Below are 20,339 nucleotides of genomic sequence, written 5' to 3' on the forward strand. Positions count from 1 at the left end.
GTTGACAGTAATAATTATTATAATAAATTATAATAAAAATAATTCTAATTTTGACGAATATGTATTTTCATTACTGGTAATACTATATTCGAAAATCGCAATAGACCGAATACATCCGAAAATACACGAATGAAGTCAATCGTTTTACGTTGTACTACAACGGGAACGGGATGCGCGGGGCGGGGGAATCGAGAGCCTTTGTGTGTGATTGTTGTGTTCGTACAATCGTACATTAATATCACATCACATCATACCAAATGTAACCTACACGCGCGTTTGGCAGTGTATTTTTTGTTTATCACGCTAATTTTTTAATAAAAGTTTATATAGTGCGACAGTCATGCGTATTATTACTTGGTTCGGTTAATCATCTGTCAAGTAACAATGTCACTGTGCAGTGCAAAGAATGGAGTAGTTGTGCATACGTACTTATCACTATTTTGCAAGATGTATGAATAACGGATTAAGGGTATCCCTGTGGCGACAGAGAGGCACTCTAACAAGTGCGTTGTGCGCGAAAGGGAAAGATAGTCGGAGACATGGCACGTAGAAAAGGAATTTCTTCTAATACCAATAAAACCAGTAAGTGTTAATCATTAGTATCATTACTAATATTATTATTTTAATTGAATGAAAGTGCTGAACGTTCACCCAGTGGACAAACCGTTTATTTACATCGGAAAATTAAACATTTCAAGAAGTTTAACCATAGGTGCCAGCAGGTGTTTTTGAATGAGATTAATATTTTGTTAATTATTATCAGGTCATAATACTTTTTGTATGAAATACAAATATAATACAGTTGTTTTATTACCCAAAACCCACTCAAAACAAATCCGTGTTAATTTTGTAATGCGTAATTATTTCCGTAAATATTGTGTTTCAGAGATGAGATTTTGTAAGGTGTATCCCATGGGCCACTACCAAATTCACACAAATTAAAACAATAGGTACCTAACCAGTTAATTTTACTTTTATAGAAAATAAACAAACCGACATAATGTAGTTTTTCTAGTTGTAAACATACCGACTATTCAGCAGCGAGGGTAAATCATTTTTGTGTACGTATTTCAATGCACATCGTGCCCAATATAAAATATTCCAATTAAGTACAGGTGTTTTATTCTGAGAACGTTTGTCGTAGGTAATAAATTCTATTTATAGATTACTTCTCACCTTCGCCAAAACCGTACTTATCCTAGTTTTAAATGTTTATATTTAAATACCTACTAGATATTATATTAGGAGTTTAAAATAAACATAAGGATGAAAGTAACAACATTATTTTATTAGGTTGATTGGCTATTATTTTCGTTGAGAGTCAATTACATACCTACCTATTATTTTTTTATTTCTATGCTCAAATAGGTAGCTAGGTGTAAACACTGTAAACTATACACTGAACTGATATGATAGTAGGTATTATTTGTGTTTATGATACGAATGATTGAAAGTAATCAAATGCATGCTGGCAACCCAAATAGATTTGCGAGGTCACCATGACATCTTACTTCCGCGTCAACAAATAAAGTTACGAAAATAAAATAATAACTAATTAAATCGTATTGAACGTTTTTTGAGTTTACTACTATGTTAAGTTTGCTATAACAGCTCCGACGTCAGATTTTAAAGAAGAGATTTAATATTATATTAAATTTATTGGCTCGTCATCAGTTGATCAGATTGCCTTTGATTGGGTGTGTTCAGGAGCACACAAATATTACCAACAATGCAACTGGTATGCGGTTGAGTATAATAAAATAATATTATTCTACTTCTAATGTAATCGTCTATCGCAATGGCGTGACAAAAGCGAGACGAGGCGTCCGCTATCAGCAAACTTTGCTCAACATGCTCTGTGCGTCATCAGCGCAATAATCCAAGTCAATTGACCCCTTAATTGTCACTTTACAGTATGTATACGTTAATATCCTTGTGTATATACCTAATATACTCCACTCGCACTTTAAATCTGTATAATTAAAAATGTAAATATTTACTACCTATATAGGTACGACATAATATTATTATCATACTTCGGCGGTCTAATTCAGAATTGGCTAATTAGAGATTAACGGGGGGGGGGGGCTAAAAAAATAGTGACAAAATTGAGAAATGCAAGTGATGGCTGTCAAAATAATCTAAATGTGGCGTAAAGTAGTAATATACTGTAAATAGTACTGATTATAATCTCGCTTGATCTTCAGTCGTCACTAAGGTTTATTTCATCTTGAGTACGAATAAACTAATTACAATACTAGGTATATTTACTTGAATTCTGTCTACAATATAATATTACATATTTGACTATTATGACATTACGTGACATGTCAAGTCTGTCACTATTTACTGGCGGGGCCATTCATGTTAGTTCGGTTAATTTAACGACGATGTCTCTGCATCCGGACCCGAAGAAACCTCCCCCTCTGTGTGCGCACCCGTGGACATAATAATAATATATCCTTTGTTTTGAATGTCATGGTTTACTATGATGATCATTGTATAGGTAGGTAAATAATTTAAGATACATTTAACACGCGTCAAAAGCAATGGTTTTTACTCAATGTCGTTGGTCTTATTATTTCGGGGTACGACGGTATCAAGAAAACAATCGACACACAGTGCTGAGATATTTTAAAAGAAAACTAAATACTTTGTTCGTTATTTGAATAATAAATGTTCCAGCATCTAGGTATGTGTTATAGATATACCTACCATTATAAATCACCAGGTGTTCGAATTTAGAACTGAGCCTATCACAGTATAGAAACTATTGGGTGATAATAATATGTCAAATATTAGCATGTGGCGCCCTCAATCAACGGACAACTTATACTGGTGGATCTATACAACACACGTTAATTTATATACCTATTTATGTCATACAGGGGGTTAAAGAAAATGTACAAAAGTCGCTGGATATCATTGCGAGTCGCTGCGATAACACGAAACCGAGACGCCAAAGTGGCAATCATCTCGTTTATGCTTCTTTCCCCCGCGAAAATTAATCGCGAGCTAGGTTGATATTATATTGTTATCAGATGGGTGTTTATTATTCACATATTCAAATTCGCCGCTTTTGGCAAACAACGTTCGCATGTGCGTCATATGCACCGGCAGCGACGAGTTATTTCGGAACCCGTACCTACAAGTTGACTCCAAACCGCTTGATGCTGTGTGTGTATTGTACCCCGACTTGTTGCGAACAGGGCCGAACGAACTGATCTGAAATATGTAAACATTCCATTTTCAAAACCACAATACAAATAAACAGAATGATGTTTCTAGGGGTTTTTTATTTGTCTGTGTTCTTCGAATATTCTATTACTAAAATTTGAGTCCATCTGTCGTTATTTTTTTAATTTTATGAACATTGACATCACACAAATCTCGTGTTTTAATTGTATGTACAATTATCACGTGCTCTACCTTTATTTTTGTATAAAAATAACGCCTCATGTTTATCACACTTTTAATTGAAAAAATAGCTGTCGCTATAAAAACATTGATTCATAATATTATGAAGGCAATGGAAATGATTTCATAGTGAAAGGAGATTTTAATAATGATATCGTAAAATAGTGTGAATGGCCCATAGTATTCTCGGTACGGTCCTTTTTACAAGGCTGCTGAGTTTCGCGCGGGAAGTGAACTGCGGCGCGGGGCGCTGGGGAATCCTTCTGGCGCCAGACTGCCAGCCTTCTGTCTGTTCGCCGCGTCTCGCTCGCTCTCGCGGGAATGTCGTCGCTCGTCTCGCTCGGAACGATGTCGTCGCCAAGCGAGAATTAGCGGCGGGCGTTCCCTATACAAACGTTTATACGCTAATCCGCGCAATGTGATAGCAACACAATAAATTAAAATAATTCAAATTTAGAATATTTTTTTCGGCTAATGTAGGAATCTGTATTGCCGATTTAAAGCTTACAAAAATGTAACATTGATAAGTTTTTGGCGTCTACCTACTTAATTAGTTTTTTTTCGAAGAGTATTTGTACACTATTTGCTTATAGGTTACCAGATGTTATTTATTCGATTTTTTTAAAATATTATTTACAATGCTATTTCAACATAAATCACTCATTATACAACGTTTGTAATATTAGTGACCATTTCTTTAAAATAGCACTGGACGAATGGTCACTAATATTAAATTGTACATTGGTTTCAAGTCGTAATCTTATTACCTACCTATATAAAAATGAAGCTGAAAAGCTAATTTTCATAAATCGGTATAGGTACCTACTGTTAATTAATTATTATACACGTTGACTATTTCGAATACGAAGCATATTTGACTTATACCGGAACTAAAACATTCATATTAAAATATAAATGCAACTAACGGATTGACCACGTTAATTATTGTACATACCTATTATATGATAGCTAAATACACCAAACCATCAGTATTTCAAATATTTAAATAAACAATCGTAAGTCTGCCTATAAGCAGTAGTAGATAGACGCATACTTCACATAATATGAATGTTTCTATGGCTAAGAATTCAACCACATAGGTACACAGCGCTGCGAATCAGCATTATACTGTTTTAATACTATATTAATTATGTTCATACCTATTATAAAGCTCCACATTTATAGGACAATCTGTTTCCTATTCGCATGTTATTGACAAATTACGTATAATATAAATAATTATATTCTTATTGTGTTAGCTGCGACCTTTTTGAAGACGTCATGTGGCATGCTCAGCTGTTTAGTTCATCGATCACTTTTTAAAAGTCAATCTTTACAGCCCACTAGATTGTATGTATCAATGTAATACCTATCCGTATTATAACGTATGAACCGATTCCGTATACTGGCTCACGCCGCGCCGTGAAATAAAATACCAACAATATGACGTTACGTAGGTACCTACCTATTTTTTCTTCTTTCACAATACATACATGCCAAGACGTTGTTGTAATAGTAGCAATGCATGTTGCATCTCTGATCACAATAATAAAACAATGATACTTTGGTACTATTATTTATTTACATTATCAGTGAAACAAAGTGCGAAACGCGCATTCAATTGTAATATTTGAGATCATTCAGGTTGCATTAAATTTCTTGCGTTTACTGGCCTGACCGGTATTAAGTCATACACGATATGAAAGCAGATTTTCAAATATTGATAGAGTTCGATTTTCTATCGCAATCTGTGCTTTATCTGTTTACGAAATAATGAAGTGTAGTTGGGGACCCAGGGGCCTTATGTTAGAACTTGCAAAAACAGCGCTCGAAGTGGAAAAGATTACGAACCGGAGCGCTCAAAATTTTTCTGAAGTTATTAACATAGTTATCAAATTTTATTTGTATTTTATAAACATAAGTGTTAGATTTTTTGTTATACGACCTATCTAGCTCAGACGGTCAAATTATTTTTCCCACGAGCGATAATTTTACCGATTTTACGAACCGGAACGGCGCTCCGGTGCGTTCCGGTCCTTTTCGAGCCCTGTGCAAAAATACATGAATAATGTTCTGCATATTATGGAACACATCAAAGGGTAGTTTTTTTTTTTCTAGATGCCTTTATGGATACCTTGCATTTACTATCGAGGTTTCTTAAGGACTTTGGCACGCAAACTACTCTACTTGATGCTAGTCAAATGAAAATTGTGCCGGCTGAGAGAATATGCCTTATTGAAAACTGTTCTTCTACCCGCATCGGGTATTGCTAATTTGAATTCGGCCAGGGCCTATGAAACCGCCTTGCAAAAACCCTGGAAAATTCTTAGTAGCGCAAGGCGGAGGTGATTCTGATGAATATTTTGTCGTATTCATTGGGAACTGAGGACTGCGATTTGTAGTCGAGTTTTTTCCCGTTGTAAAAGAAATGTCGCATAGGACTGATATTCTGAGCATATACTTATCCTATCTTATATGATTGCAGTCACTGGATCTGAAAGGCATGAATCATCATTACATGTCACCATTTATTATTTTTAGTGGGTTGCCTTCCGGATGAGGTTATACCAAGGTTTAGGTCGTTTAGGATTCGGGCAACGGCGAAGTAGGAAGAAGTAATACAACCTAACAGCAATGCTAACTTAACGTTTTTTTGTCAGGTCTACTTAGGTTTTTTTTTAAATATTTTGCAACATTCATATCTGGTTCACCGTGGTCATCACATGATATTAGACCCATATTCCCCTGATTCCCTGATTATACCAGATTTGCTTGAAAATCAACATACGTACAGGTCTTTTGTACTTTCTTACAGACAAAATAAATGGTAGGGAATTACGTGATCTAATACATTTACATATTACAAAGGATGTATCAATTTTTAGCTGTATGGATGTATTAGTTGAGAACAATGATAATAGTCGTATGACTTATTTATAATACCTATTATGAAATGCCAATATTTAGACCAGAAAATCTAGCATTTTTTCTTACACTTACCTTTGTGTGTGTATTTTTGGTACACATCACTGGTATATTTTTGTGAATGACAATTGGCAACATTTTACTTACTATGTTCTTACCTGCTTTCTCATATGTAAAATAATATAATATACCAAACTCAACTGAATTATCCGAAGAAATGTTTGTTTTTCACCTTTAGTCAATACCTATTGCATAAACGTCGTTTAAACTATCATTAACTAGGTACCATGAAATACTTACCTAGTTTAATGTTAATCTCCCCAATGGCCCAAGTGGCGTTGTAACAGACAGATATAAATCATTTAGGATTGAGATTTTGTTCAAGAGTCGGTATAGACCTACAAACTTATCTAAAGACTGGCTGGGGGAGCCACTGTCGAAAACTACCCAACCAAGACTCGCAACTGGACATAATATGACATTCGAATGACGTTTTCAAATTGGCGTCCATGTGGTAGTTCGTAGTTCCATTTTCTACCGTTCTTTAGATAAGTTTGTGGGACTGTAAGAAGTCAGAGATGTTTAGCAGCACATGTTGGAAGTAAGCCTTTGTCAGATCACCCAACAGGGCGAAAGAGGATTGTAGCACCTGTAAATTAAATCATGTTTCAAAGATTCTAAATTACACAATCCACCTCTGTTTAATATAGATATTGGATTCATTCATGTAATATTGTAATATGACGGTTTGGACCAGTGTTTCCCAACTGGTGATCCGTAAAAAAAATTTACCGGTCCAGAAATAATTCAAACTTCTAGCCCATTTTAAAATGCCTATGCCAAAAATTCCAGGGATTTTCCACACATATTTTTGCACCGAGCAATAAGATAGATGTGTTTAAAAATAAGTACGTACAAGTAGAAGATTTGGAAATGTCTCTCACGCTTTTACAAGATTTTTTTTAAATTCGTCTGATATCACCCGGAAAATATTGGGAATGGGACAACTGGACGCCTGGACAATTGGACGCCGCACTGTCGTAGACACGTAAACAGAACGTAGACGATGAATTTTAATCAGTTTCTATCTACTACTTAGTTGTTTTAATTAATTTTACTCTTAACATAATGTTTTTTTATTGCGGATTGAGAATTACCATGCCTAAGGCTTTATATAAAAATACAATACTCTTTTCGTTGGAACTTAAACATATGCACGATTAAATCATTATTTACCTGTGCATATTTAAATTCTCACGAACTATTAAATCATAATATAATACTTTAAATATAAATAATAATATTACATTACATATTTTTGTTAAAGTACGAATAAGTACCTAACGTCTATTTATTTTCGAATTGCGTGGCGTCCAGTTGTCCCGGCGCGAAATCGTCCTAGACCCAAAATATTTGTCAATGTAATGTCAAAATTTACGGGCGAGCGTCAATTCAAAATTTAGCATTTATCTACTATTTAATAATGTTTAATGTTCGTTATGGATATTTGCTATAATATAATATTTAAAAACTAATAAAATATATATGTATGTAAATTATAGTTTTTATCTTCATGTTTAACGAAGTATTTTTCCAATTTTCACCCGTCCGTAAGACGTGTTAATGTGTAAAGGTTGTGGAACACTGGCTTAAATCAACGCGTTTTCGTTTTATCTTACGATTCCTGTTGAAATCTACTACTATTTGGCTGCTATTGCTATATTATATTATAACATATAATCAGTACTTGAAATAAAGAGGGGACTCCAGTTATATAGGTAGGTGCCTACTGGAAATGTTTACTAAATTTTATTCTCGGAATTTACATTTTTTGCTTTTTATATCACAAAAAAAAAAATGTTAAATGTTATTTCATTTTTATCAATCGACTACTGCCTGGCTATCTTCTTTATCATCATATTCAGGGACATTTATCGCAGAGTGAAAAGGCAATTTTAAAGTAATTATTTCCGCGCACTCTTGATAACGGCCGAATACTTGTTTTTTTTTTGATAATATTAATTGGTTTATCAATTACCTACACACAAATTCAAGTAATATTTTGGCAAGTAGTTAGGCGTAATAGTTATTTTTGTTAGTATTAAATTTTGTTCAATGAAATCATTTGACTGTTTCCACACTCATATTATTTTAAATAAATTGTCGGTTTAGCTAACACCTTCTTGTCCTATCAATAATCATTGAAACAATAATATTATCACTTAGTCCGAAATGAAGTGTTTCATTATTATATACCTAATTGGATACCACTGATCCTGACAATTCCCGGAAGCAACAATGTTGCACAAAAGGTACGATCTAATACAGTGATGGCTAACCTATAGCACGCGAATGTTTCAAGTTGAAGAGAAAACAAATTAGATACTTTTACATACTTATTATATAATATTAAAAAATATTTTTTTTAATAAAAATAATTTTAATAAAAAAAGGTTTTTAATAATATTTACCAATCGATGTGCAAACAGAAACGACGAAATTCATGCATAAATGACAGATTGCATTGTATAAAAAATAGCAGGCAGATACTCTTCAAAAACAAGCATTACGTATGATTTAAATTGCATAGGTCGGTCCTTAGGTTTTATACGTCACAAATAATGTTATCGCACTGACCCCATCAGGCGGCGGGGAAAGCCGCGAGCGATTCACAATCATTTTACAATGCTTGAGACCACTGTATCGATAGAATGCCTCCTCATCTGATCGTAGAGATTCTGGCGTCAATGTGTGCGTAGAGAACCAAATTAAGTAATACAGTATTACTAAATTATATATTTGAATATTATAATATTAATAGATTTCTTAAAACTATTTTTTTTTTATTTTTACATCCATGAGCGTCAGACAGTCAAAAAATAATATTTGTGAATTTTTTACACGCATACGTAAAAAGGTTCGCCAACCCTGATCTAATACCTAATCATTTTTACAAATTAGACTTCACGAACAAGCATACGGCTTCATAAAAATTGTGTAGGTATATTCAGTTGGCTGATATTCCGGATTTGCTACTACATAATACGCTCAGTGCTGTTTTGTTTGGTTAGATATGAAAATAAACATTTAGGCAACGCGATCTACTTGTTTCAATCTATAAAAGTTTGGATTACTATTTTTATCTTATCGGTTATCAATGCTGACTCACATATTATTATCATAAGTGAAATTCGAGTACATATTCCTAAAATCGCTGATTTTTAACAGAGCTGTGGAATCCATACGCTTTGTAAACATTCGCATCCAGTGAAAAAATCGCAATGGGTTTGGTGTGAGTTCGTTTCCCAGCTCTGATCTCTAAATGACACGTGACAGCGATGTATTTGGACATTTAATTTACGATTTTGATGACAGCGATTTCTAAAAACCCAGTTTATGCATGTAACAGGCCGTCTACGGTCGACACGATGATTCTCTTCGATGTGGAGTTACTTATAATGTTGGTAGACGGACTACCAAGTATGCATATAGACGTGCCGACGAGCGATCAGACCCGGTGTAGGTATTTGATTAGTATGTAACCTCGGTCGAGCCAATATACATAGGTACTGCATGTGCCGAGTGGAACGGTCGGGGATCTACCGAAATAGCCAAAAATAACGCATGCAGACATTCAGACTTATGATGCTTTCGATTCTTGGAAATAACGATGTTAATTTTGATAGTCAAGCGTCATTACAAAACGATGCACGCCACTGTCAACTTAAAAAAAATAACATTACACATCATTGAGGAAATTGCACGTTTTTTTAACAGACTACACAGCTCTTGTGTGAAAATCCTTTTTTTTTTTTGATTTGATAATAATACTCACCATTGATTTGACTACATATTTTGCACTCGTTGGCTTTTAAGCCGGCGCTCCATTGGCACGCAAGTCAGACGATTTACAGTCTTCGGACTTTTTTTTCGCGTGGAGCACCCCAGATCTGCGGACTTTTTAATCCGCAGACCAGGCTCGCTGGATTTCAAACATGTTTGATATTTTACTCTCCGAGTTGCCAGACGTCGTCCGTCGATCACTATGCAAATTCAATTTGAAATAATTACGCGATCATTCGGACCGAAAAAATCTGTAATTGTTTTAAACTCTAAAAATCTTCATTGATTAATTTGTTAATTTACACATTAGAAAATGAGAGATTTATCAATTATCTTTTTTATTTATATTTATGAAATTCATAAAATGAAACGTAAAACTTGTGTTGTTTTCACTGCTATATTATTTTATGCAAGTCTAGATATAAATAACACAAAATGAATTATCAAAAGGATTATCGGAAGACATTATGATAATCGCAACTTTTGACTTTTGACAGCTCGACGTTTTTATTCATTCGTTGATCAGTAGCAGAGCATAGACAAATCAGACGATTTAAAGTCTTCGGACTTTTGGCTCGCCAATGGAGCGCTGGCATTACAGAACCCTACCATACGAAATCTCGATAATATTAAACTGTAAACGTTGTATTATGGGTAGCTATTTTTATTAATACAATATTACCAATAAATGCTGTCCGTCAACTACAACGTTTGGCCGTGGCATTTGACCTTATGACAATATCATCTAACCACGTTAGTAGAATAGGACAAAATACTCTATACGGCATGGCCGTTAGTTTGAAATATAAGCACATAATTATTCTTATAAAACCCATCTTCATCCATAATAATGTGTTGGATAAAAAAGTAATTTAATCAGCATACATTACGACGGCAAATCGTTAAAACACATCGTAACAGTTGGGTGGGCTAACCACCAGACATTTCGACCTGCAATATGTACCTAACCTGTTATTACTTTGTCCGATCCCTATCTCTTCATAGCCCGATAGTACATGCTATGTTGCACCAACTGGCCGTTATAGTAGGCGCGAGATATTATTGTCCTTTTTTTAATAATTTGCCGCCATATTTGTAAATAATTATTGTCAAAACTGTAAATTAATTACAAGTGAGTATGTATAGCATTTCATATTGTCCTGTGTTTAAATTGTGTAAACTATGTTTAAGTAGGTACTTACATTGATCTAACTTTGAGTAAAATTTATTAAAATTAACATAACGTCATGATAAAAGATAAACGAATTATGTTTTCACATCGTGAAGAAACAATAATAGGTATGAAAATTTTCTGAAACTTTCTTTAAAGCGCGTTGACACGGTCCAAGTACGATCCAAGTACACTTGGACCGAGCGCCATCCAAGTGTAATTATTCTATCTTATTCTACTAATTATTCCTATCCAAGCTACTCGGACCGCGTCCTACTCATCCAAGTTAGCTTGGATAGGAATAATAATTAGTATGAAGATGTCTCATACGAGTGCGCTTGGATGACACTCGGTCCAAGTGTACCTACTTAGACGATGTATCTATAGTCTAAGACTTGGATCGTGTCAACGCAGCTTTACGGTCATATTTTTGTATTGAATATAAACGTGGCATAATAGATTTATCATTGATTGTAAGGCCTTCAACCTGAATGCTATTATATTTTGAAATAATATTTTTATGGACATATTATAATAATGTACTTGCCTGATCCCCCAAAATACTAAACATCACTTCAAATTCAGTTTTGTCTATAAGACAAATTTCTTTTTTTCGTAAAAATGTTTACGTAACTATGTTATTGTACAACCTTATTATTTTCGGCAAAATTTACATTTCCTGACATTTCGGTTTTATTAATATGAATAGGTACAGGTAGGTGCCTAATCGGTTCATGTGAAAAGGTCGTTATAATTTCTTCATGAATATTAAATGCATACCTACTTGTCCACTAATTTAAGACGCGAATGTGACAATGTTTCCACAGTTCAATGTTCCGGTCAATTTAAAATTACTCAAATAGCTTATGTTTGCCCTAATTATTAATTTTGGAAATACATGATTTTGAAAAACCTCAGAAACAATCAATTCTAAAAATCTAAACTCACATCTTTCATTTTCCGGGTGCGTGCACTAGCCTTTAACGCTATACTTCAGCTGAGGCATGGTCTAAAAAGATCGTGACTAGGCGATGCGCGGATTGTGCAAATGACGCGTGCCGAACGAAATATAATTTGTCATAAAAATTCAACATGCGTCCTCTTAATGTTATGTTTATTATTATATTCGTAATAATTATAGTATATTCATTGGCATGTTTTCTTTTTCAAGTACATGCGGAACGTTTTTTAGTCATCTTTACACGATTTAAAATATATTCCTCAGACGCCATCACAAAACAAATTGACGTGCTCACACCTCGACTGTCAGTCTCCGATTGGCGACGACTGCGAAATTTCGTTCCACCTACCGTTGAAAATTATTTGCCGTTTCACTTATGTATGTTCTTATAACTTAAGCTATACCTATTTCAAATTCTTCCTATTGAAATGCGATCATCGGCTTTCTAATAAATAAGTTAAGTGTCGCTAGATTTCAAAATCAGCCAAGTCCACTTTTAGGTATTTTTGACTTTTTTGTGAATTGCTGAATCGTAAGCGAGACGCATCGTTGCCACTGTATGATGCTATTTGACAGGTTCTCAAAACTGGTAAACGTCAACGTGGTTCGTTGTTTTCCCTGCATTTTCGCCACTGTCGTTCTACTACGCATGCGCATACATTAAAATTCAGAAGCTTCTGAACTTTTTGATCCATGCATGTAATCTTTCAACTTGCACGATAATACGTGTTTACACGTCCATTTTATCAGCAGTCAAAATATATATGTACCTATATTATGTATATTGTCAATGATCACAGTTAACTCAAGGTTACTATCTACCCACAAAATATAAATCTACATCGATAGGGTCGTCGTAGTTGCATAATTAACTCACTGTTTTCTAGTACATTTTTAATCATTAATTAAATTAGCATTTTGAATTTAGTACCTACTTATTTACTCATCCCTACTTCCGTATCCTATTAAATGGTTAACGACAGGCGTAAGTGGAGTTTCCAACTAAATGCCTCTTGATTATGATTATTAATGATGATTATTTATTAATGGGAAAATGATCGAAAGATTCTGAATAAGGTAGAATTTTCTATGAACTTTCTGAGTGCGCATTGCATTCTTTAGCTAATGTAAATCCTTCTGAGAAAAGGTGATTAAAGGTATACCCTGCTTACATTGGTCGTCGAGTCGACGACCAACAGGTAGACCTGTTGTGAATAGATACTTATAATCCACAATAATAAATAATCTGTTATGTAATGATTTCTATTACATACATACATTGTATTGTTAAAGCACTAAATACTGGTGCTCAAAGTATTCCTTTTTAGTTTCCTGTCAACATTATTAATACAAATTTTATAATTTCCATTTACTGAAAGTAGTATGTACTGTCATTTGGATTTTCTCAAACTATTCCGAATGTATCAAACTAGGGGCGGCAAGTTATATGAAAGTATGGTGAAGCAGGCTAGTATGACGAAAAAGTATGGTGAGGCGGGCTGGTAATCATTTTGTGGCAAAATTTCCACGTTAACATTATATTGGTTCCTGATTTTTTTTTATCGCGTCGCTATTTCTCGTAAGTTGTCGGCGGCTATTGTTGGCCTGCTTCATTCAGTTGTATGAGAAAACCGATTCCTTGCCCCTCTTTTTCTTAAAAACCTCTATGGTATCAAATCATTTTCGATAACCGACAACATAACGACAACAACAATTGTAGATCAGTGGTGGTGAACCTATGGTACAAGATGATTTTTCATGACATGAATGTTTTCTTTTGAAAAGAACTAAACATACCTACAATAATAATAAATGACAGATCGTATTGAATTAAAAATAACAGGCAATTACTCTTCAAGAATAAGCATTACGTTTAATGTTAATATATAATTGCGTAGGTCAGTCAGCTTTATGTATCACATATAATATTATCGCCCTAACCTCATCAGGTGGCAGGGGATGCCGCGCCACGAACCTCTGATTTTGATCGATTTACAATGCTCAAGAGTCAAGACCACTACACCGAGGGAATGCCTCGTCTGGTCGGGAGCAATTCTGGTGTCGATTTACGCATAAAGAACCAAACTTATTAAAACGGTAACAATTATATTAAATCATTTATATCCACAACAAAGGCTGCACTACATGAGAAACAAAAACTTGGTGGAGCTAGTAGTAGTAATTCTGGCAGACAGTTTCAAAATTGGTGGACCGAAATGTAAGGTGTAAACCTGAAAACGAAAAAAAAATTTTCATGAAAAACTGCTCAGCACGTTACACTGCTGAAAAATAATATTTGGGACATTTCGGTACGCGTGCCTACGTGAAAAGGTTTGCTAACCCTGTTATATACTGTGCCTCGACACGTATTTATTACTTCATTTTCATACTATATCCACGTTTACAATGTTTTCGCGTTTATATAATTTATACAAATGTTAATATTATTATTATGCTTAGTGGTGAATACTTATAGTGTCAGAAGACTATCTTTTAAAAGTCAATTCGAAACTCATTTTAAGCTATCCACTTTTCGTTGGATGTCCCTATTGTCCAAAGTGCCCTCGGTTTCCTCTCGAGTTACACACGCGTTGTTCTCTGATCAGGCAAGCTCTCGAGGCTCGACGGGTATCGAACCTTGGCCGGTCCAGCCGCCACCTGTCCCGACAACAGGTGGTCCACACAAAAGCTTTCGTTTCTGCGACACTCTTTTACAGGTGCGTCAGAATACCTGTTTCGTTTATAATTTATCCCTTCGCGGCTGGCCTCAGCTGTAATTTAAAACTTTTTCTTGTCAGGTACTAGTGTCCCCCCAAAGGTATTTTTATTTCCCTGCCGTGACCGTTATTCGAAATTAGTAATGGTATAATAGGCGTGTAACACATATCTTATCGTAAATGCAATTAAGACAAATAGGAAGTGAAAGATGGGCTACTCTTTATAAATCATAATTATTTCCTACTAATTATTATTATTCTTGTAAAACTAACTGCTATATTATTATAAATTATAACATAACAGCATGCAGATGATTTTATTGGGCCTACATATACGAAGTGATTTATTGTCATAGTTAATCTACCGTTATTCTATCAACAGTATAATTTCATTGTGGTGTAACGTAATTGGGGATGCCATATCGAAATAATTGGAAGCAAAAGTGTCCTATTGAAAGAATTTATCCACACGATTACTTACTTATAATAAATTTTGAATTTAAAGTGACAGTGATACCAACATAACACCCTTATCGTACCGTAGTATTAAAGACCAAAAAAGATTTTCAGTTAAAAACAAAACCGATAGTTCAGTTCACAACGAAACCGATGATCAAACCAGACAGACAACCGAGGTTATATTGTGGTTTTTTTTTTTTTTTTTTAATATTTGTGGCATTAGTCGTATTTTTAGATCTATACCTGTGGGTATAAAATAAACTTTGATCTTAAAAGTGAAACGGGATAGAGTGTTTTTTTTAATCTTGATGAATGATCCGTTTCTGAAGCAGAGTGGGTCGCAGGTTTGAATTTGCATTTGACAAATTCCCTTGGGTATTCAAAGTATGTGCGTAAAAGGGATAATATAGGTATAACAACATTTCTCGTTTAAACAACACTGATTTTTGGGTAATCTAGATCCAGGGGAAGTGATTATTATTTAAAACTTCTCTGTTTCGCTATCTGCTACTAGTATTTAGAGACGCAAATTGCTCCCTCGTCATTACTATATTTTGTCCATGTCATTATGTATCTTCCTTCTTTTGCCTCACGAGTCTTATAATTTCATCTGGTATTTCGGTTCTGTTCAGTGTATAGTATGAATATAATCAACAACTTATTGATTATTTACGTTTATTTTGAATCGTATACCTACTGTTTTTGTTAGTATTCTTTGTTATTTCGTAGATACTAATTGTTCTCAACTTGACATCAAGTTGTCTATCAAAATAAGAACATAATATTATGTATGTTTTATAATCATTTTTTCTCTCTTTGCGAAGAATTTTTATAACAACCAAAAAATATTCAAATTGACAAGAGAGACGCTCGATAGACGTGGGCGTATTTCGCGCAATGAAAAAATAATGTAGGCACATTTTTCTTCCCGTCTACGAAGCGTGCAAATTGGCAATGTGCTTTGAGATCTCCTCACTCCATTTATTGGCACAGTTAATATGCGATGCCGGAGACAAACGTCTGCAAAATATAAATAAACACGTAGGTAGTTATGTATTGTATATGGATGCCCAGTGTTGCGGAATAAATTGTTTGGTACAGAATTAAAGCGACGCCCCTGCGTCAACCCGTGCATGGGGGCGATTCCCGCCTTGTGCGAAATACTGAAAAAACTAAAGCGGTGAATTTTCTAATTCTGCTCCACATGACTAAATATATTTTCCAGAATAATATGAAGCGAGGCCAAAATAGCTCCCCGTGCGTGGGTCAAAAATGTTTTGCCAATTTGCGACGGTCGCAAATTGATCGTCCGCGTTCAGAGAAAATATGCACATTTCTTAATAATTACTACATCTGAGTTTTAGGACGCAATTGTCTCAAGGATTCTGACAAATTCATTTATTGCAGCGATTGGCGCTTGAGTAATTGAGATCCAAAACATATTGTTGCGTGTGTCTGGATGATGAATACTAACAAACCGCCTTCGTGGTTCCGGATGAATATTGTCGAATGTTTTTGGTGGGGGGTTACTTCAGAATGAACAGTAATTATGTATGGTAAACTGATTTAATGACGCAGTAGAAATTCCAAAGATGTTACACAATATTGTGTTTGCACAACGCGTGTGCGGGGAAGACTTTTATAGTCTCCTTGTACAATGCGTGTACAGGAGAGAAGACAAGTATAAATAAAAGAACGCACCTTGATCTCGCGGCTGTAAGGCGGATACTGAAAACAACAACACTTTATTCATTAGGGGAATGAATCTGGTGCGCATTTAAACCCAAATACGTCACTAATCGGGTTTATGATTGAGAGCGGGTCCAGCCCGGATGCATCCAGAGGAATGCCGTCAGTTGTCAGTACTTATCTATCTCATATGTTTTCGTGAAAGTATATTTAGTACGCTGATAAGTAATACCTAACATTAATGATTGATACTTGTAGGCCTCCGAATCCTCGGCTAGCTCCGGGCCTGGAGTGGAGGTACATTCAACTTGTAGGAAGAACAGGTAGGCACTATGTCTAGTCCAATAAAAGAACTTATTACGATATTAAAACAATTTATTAGGTTCCGCGTCCACAAAGGTCACAAAGTACAAATTGTCTAAGTCCGAAACCACAAAATTATTAAAAAGTCTTATTTAAGATATAACACTAATTACATAACTAACACAATTATTATTCAGTTGATTGAGAATTAATCTACTTTTATCCGTAAGCGAGATTGCGCGAACACGGGGCACCGCGATAAAAGGTTGGGGACCGGGTCCGGTAATGAAAAGATAAACTCGCGAATAAAACGACTAAGTCGCTGGGTGACACTTCACTCCTATCTGTCAAAGTGACAGTAGGTAGAGAGGTAGGTATCTGCCTGTAGGTATCAGGACCTAGGCGAGTACCTCCTCACAAGTCCTGGCGACTTGTATGTGAAAATGTTGTGAAAATCACGCCGCTGACCTTCGCAGGTTCAGGGTCGTAAATGCGGGCGTAGACTGATATTGAATTTAAAAATATTGGGTTTATATGCAAATCTGGCCGATTTCATCCCTTAGCTCAACGTTTTTCGGGTGACAAAATTAATTAACGGTTTCCTTACGAGAGTGGCGGAAATTGTGCAATGACTAATTACCCGCGACATCTACGTAAGGGCCGACTAAGAAAAATTATAGGCGCGAGTCGGCGCTCGCCGCTGGGCAGCGTCGCTCACTCGTCACGTACGTCCTTCGAGTACCTAGGAGTACTGAGATCGTGTAATTGAAGAAGCAGTACCGCAGTGTTTCTGGGCCAGCCCCACGAAAACCGCACCTACGAAGGCGTGCGAGGCATCGACGGATTCGTGGTTGAATTACCTATCGATACAGCACACCCCCCGCGTGGTGGCGCTCTTCATGGCTGAGGGAGGGGCGTTCCCGCGGCGGCCGGCTTTACGGGCCCTAGCGGCGCGAAGGTACCTCTCACCCAGAAACAAGAGTACTACAAAGTTAGCCTGAATGATAAGGCGTCATATGCCAGTGGTTAACTGGGCATATTTGCGGCACCAGGCCTTCGACAGCGCATATCCATCCTTCGGCCAACTACCGTTGGGGGGCTCAACTTTGAGGCGCCCCGACGGCCTGAATACCTACTTGACGTTGGTCTAAGAATATGAACTCGGTAGATTGGTAATTTAATTACAAAATAAAAGCTTAATATAAACCCATATTACGCGGGGAAGTTACTCGATTCTAATATATAAACGTATTGGTCGCGCAATCTTTCTCACGTTAACAACTAATATAGCTCGGTGTCGCCACAGGCACATACTTACGACTAGTTGACGGATGTCATTCCGTCAACCAAACATATAGGCAGTAATAATTGCTTAGTACATACTCATACCTAGCCGATCAAAGATTTCCCGCACTTTATTCCAGTACGTGGTCTCCTTGATCGACCAAAATCATTGATCCGATTCTCCCGTCGCGCGTGAGCGTGATGCCGTCATACACGCGAGCGAGAGGGGCTCTGTCACTGCAAAGCGAGCAAATTCGTATCTCGAAATCGGTTTCTACACATACGACAGAGACGCCGTCGTATGTGCGAGCAGGAAAGCTGCCAGAATACCGATTCGGAAACGCCGCGCGCGGAATGACCGCGGATATTAATAATCGAAATTGAAATGAAAATTAATTGCGCGGGATCGTGATTATAATCGGATCGATGATTGCCTAGGTGTTGCTACGCTTTGTGATTGCACATACGTGCAAAAGGGAGCCTTCGCAACAGGCCTATGAGCATATATTAACAATTACTGTGCCGTGTACGTGCGACGCGCAGCGACATCGATCTATATGCACTTATCACTACGTACATCTTAGCTATCTAATTACATACCCTCAACGCCCATCCATAAGTCCCCCTTTATTACTATTTAATCCTTTGCCTTACATATAATATTTTACAATTTACACTATACATTATTATAAACAAATCATATTTAATTTAATTACCCTTTACCATATTTGACAACCAAACAAAAATTTAATCTTATACTATATTACCTATTACCTATTATTTACATGGTCAGTGGCGACCGACTTAACCATCCACAGTTCACTCTGAGAAGCCGTGGGGCCTGTCAGAGCAAACTGCGGGACTTTACATATGAAATATTTTGTTCAGCTTTGCCAAGGGTCATCATCATTTCATCGGTGGCGCATTGACTACCAGGGTCAGACCGAGCGGCTGGGTGGCACTACTCCTTATGGGAGCGCCCCCCACAGGGGCGGAAAAACCTGTCGGTGACATACTTCTATTGTACCTGTTATTTTGGCATTGTTTCTTGGTTGTTAGCGATGTAATGTAGAGCTCCTACATATGAACATAGCCACGTTAGCCGAATAATATGTCGAAAGACATCAACGCAACTTTTCAACAGTCACATTTAATGCAATGTAGGCAGAGTTAAATTTTCAATTACACACTGGAGACAGCAGAATATGACAATACTCCTAGTAGGTGGAGTCAATAAGCAGGATCCATATTCGTTTACACATGTTGCGTCCGTTGGCAAGTCATCCACCTGACACAGCGGGTGTGAAGACGTAGCTAGTGGTGGAGGATATGCGTCGGCGGATTGGACCTGAACCATGGATGATCCGAAAGAAAAATTGGGCTGCTTTATACGTATATACAGATTAATTAGTTATATAATATTATTAAACATTCAACTTAAATAATACAGATATTTAATGATGTATATTATATACTTCGAGAGCTTTTTATTATTTCTTATTTTGAAAAACTGTAGCTCAATCAATATGCATACCGCCAATTACTATGGATTTTAGTCAGTCAGTAATAA

General features: G+C 36.0%; 1 protein-coding gene across 1 annotated transcript in view; it reads left to right on the forward strand.

Moving 5' to 3' along the window:
* The first annotated feature begins 221 nt into the window (after nucleotides 1–221).
* Nucleotides 222–20,339, forward strand: part of shn (zinc finger protein schnurri) — a 91,395-nt gene continuing 71,277 nt past the window's right edge. The window contains exon 1 of the mRNA XM_085947683.1: nucleotides 222–582. Coding sequence (XP_085803809.1) covers nucleotides 540–582 — 43 coding nt within the window. The 5' untranslated portion in view covers nucleotides 222–539. The remainder of the gene's footprint in view (nucleotides 583–20,339) is intronic.

This window comes from Rhyacophila brunnea, unplaced genomic scaffold (genome assembly GCF_057557595.1).
Source record: "Rhyacophila brunnea isolate RB1 unplaced genomic scaffold, BYU_Rbru_1.0 scaffold_2, whole genome shotgun sequence".
Classification (NCBI taxonomy): Eukaryota; Metazoa; Arthropoda; class Insecta; order Trichoptera; family Rhyacophilidae; genus Rhyacophila; species Rhyacophila brunnea.